The sequence below is a fragment of the Chlorella variabilis genome (genome assembly GCF_000147415.1).
Source record: "Chlorella variabilis unplaced genomic scaffold CHLNCscaffold_5, whole genome shotgun sequence".
In the NCBI taxonomy this organism is placed as follows: domain Eukaryota; kingdom Viridiplantae; phylum Chlorophyta; class Trebouxiophyceae; order Chlorellales; family Chlorellaceae; genus Chlorella; species Chlorella variabilis.
Genome location: NW_005435083.1, coordinates 1726391 through 1728139, shown reverse-complemented (window position 1 = coordinate 1728139; position 1749 = coordinate 1726391). Strand labels below are relative to the sequence as shown.

The following is a 1749-nucleotide window of genomic DNA, read 5'->3' as shown; positions in this document are numbered from 1 at the left end:
GCCCCCCCCCCCCCCCCCCCCCCCCCCCCGTACAGCCTCGCTCACCCATGGCGTCGATCTCATCGATGAAGATGATGCAGGGCGCTTTCTTCTTGGCCGCCGCAAACAGGGCGCGCACGCGGCGCGACCCCACCCCAACAAACATCTCGTCAAATTCGGAGCCCGCCCTGCGGGGCGGGGAGGGCGGGGGCGAGGCGAGGCAGGGGAGGGCAGGGAGCGAAGGGGTGTGGAGGAGCCAGCGGGAGGCGGGAGGCGAGTGAGCGGGCAGGCGGGCAGGTGCAGGAGGGTGGTGGGAGGCAGTGTGAGGTGGTCCGGGGAGCAAAACCCTGGTGCCCCACACGCCGCCCTCCTCCTGTGCCTCCCTTGTCGCCACTCCACACCCCCCGCCCGGCCCCCGCCCTCCCTGGGCCTCACTTGTAGAAGAAGGGCACGCCTGCCTCCCCCGCCACCGCCCGAGCCAGCAGCGTCTTGCCGGTGCCGGGCGGCCCCGTCAGCAGCACGCCCTTGGGCAGCTTGCCGCCCAGGCGGGTGAACTTGTCGGGGCTCTTCAGGTACTCGGCAATCTCCTGCAGCAAGGGGGGGACAGTCCTTGAGAAACAGCGGAGCGTGGGGTCAGAGGCTGGAGGGCGCTTCGTGAGAGGAGGCTGTCCAACCAAGCAACCGTGGGGGCAGCGCCTCCGTGCAGGCCGTGCACTCCGCCACCACCTCAACCAGCACACGCACAGCACCCCCCCAGGGCCCCAAGCGGTGCCCCACCTTGAGCTCGGCGATGGCCTCATCACACCCCTTCACATCCTTGAACTTCTTCACGCTCCTCTCCGGCAGGTTCTCCTGCGCCGGGCGGGCGGGCGGGCGCAGGGGCACAACGGGGTGGGTCGAGGCCGGCATTGGCAGGGGGCAAACGGCGGGCATGCATGCAAACCGTCCGGAGGGGCATCACGCCAAGCGCGGGGCCCACCCTAACAATAGGTCCAAAACAACCCACACACACACACACACACCACGCACGCACACACCTTGCTGTACTCCTTGGCGGCAAACATGGAGGAGCCTCCGCTGGCCGCCGCCACCCCGGGCCCGCTGCCCGGCATGCCCGCCTGCATGGCGCCGCCGCCCTGCAGCCGCCGCATGGCCGCCGCGCCCGCCGTCATGACGTACATGACCGCCGTCACGCCGATGCAGCTCCACAGGAAGCTGCTGAGCCAGGACAGCAGGCCGCCCGCCTTCTCCTGCAGGGGTGGCGCCTTTCCGGAGGGGGTTGAGGGTTGCTCCGTGGACGCAGCATGAGGCCAGGCAGGCGATCAGCGATGGGGCAGCGCCACGGTACCGGCCTAGTTCCCGGGTAGGCTCCCCCAATAATACCCATGCTGGCACAGGGGAGCCGGCAGCGCCGCGGCGCCAGGCGCACCTGCCCCTGCATGACGACGTGCAGCGGCCTCGCCACGCTGGCGCCCGGCGTGCCCGGCAGCGCGGCGCCCGCCGCCGCCGCCTGCAGCTCCTCCAGCAGCTGCGGCAGCGAGCGGTGGCTCTGCCCCTCGCCCGGAGCCGCGTCCGGGCTGTCCCCGTACTGCGACAGCCGCCCCGTCTGCACCAGAGCCGTGATGTACTCGCGCACGACGGCCGCGTTGACGGCAAACCTGTCGCCCGCCGCCGTGCCGTGGCTGCCCGACAGGCAGTTGTGCTCCACAAACTGCGCACAGGGTGGCGGGGCGGCAGTAATACCTGAAGGGCGGCGTGGTTCAAGAGCAA

At 71.0% G+C, this 1749-nt stretch overlaps 1 protein-coding gene across 1 annotated transcript in view; it reads right to left on the bottom strand.

Annotated features, from left to right (window-relative positions):
* The window catches only part of CHLNCDRAFT_34770 (hypothetical protein), a gene marked incomplete at both ends in the record, with an annotated part of 3615 nt that extends 2727 nt beyond the window's left edge, over nucleotides 1-888 (bottom strand). The window contains 3 exons of the mRNA XM_005849598.1: nucleotides 46-167; nucleotides 415-566; nucleotides 757-888. Coding sequence (XP_005849660.1) covers nucleotides 46-167; nucleotides 415-566; nucleotides 757-888 — 406 coding nt within the window. The remainder of the gene's footprint in view (nucleotides 1-45; nucleotides 168-414; nucleotides 567-756) is intronic.
* Between the last annotated feature and the right edge of the window lie 861 nt (nucleotides 889-1749).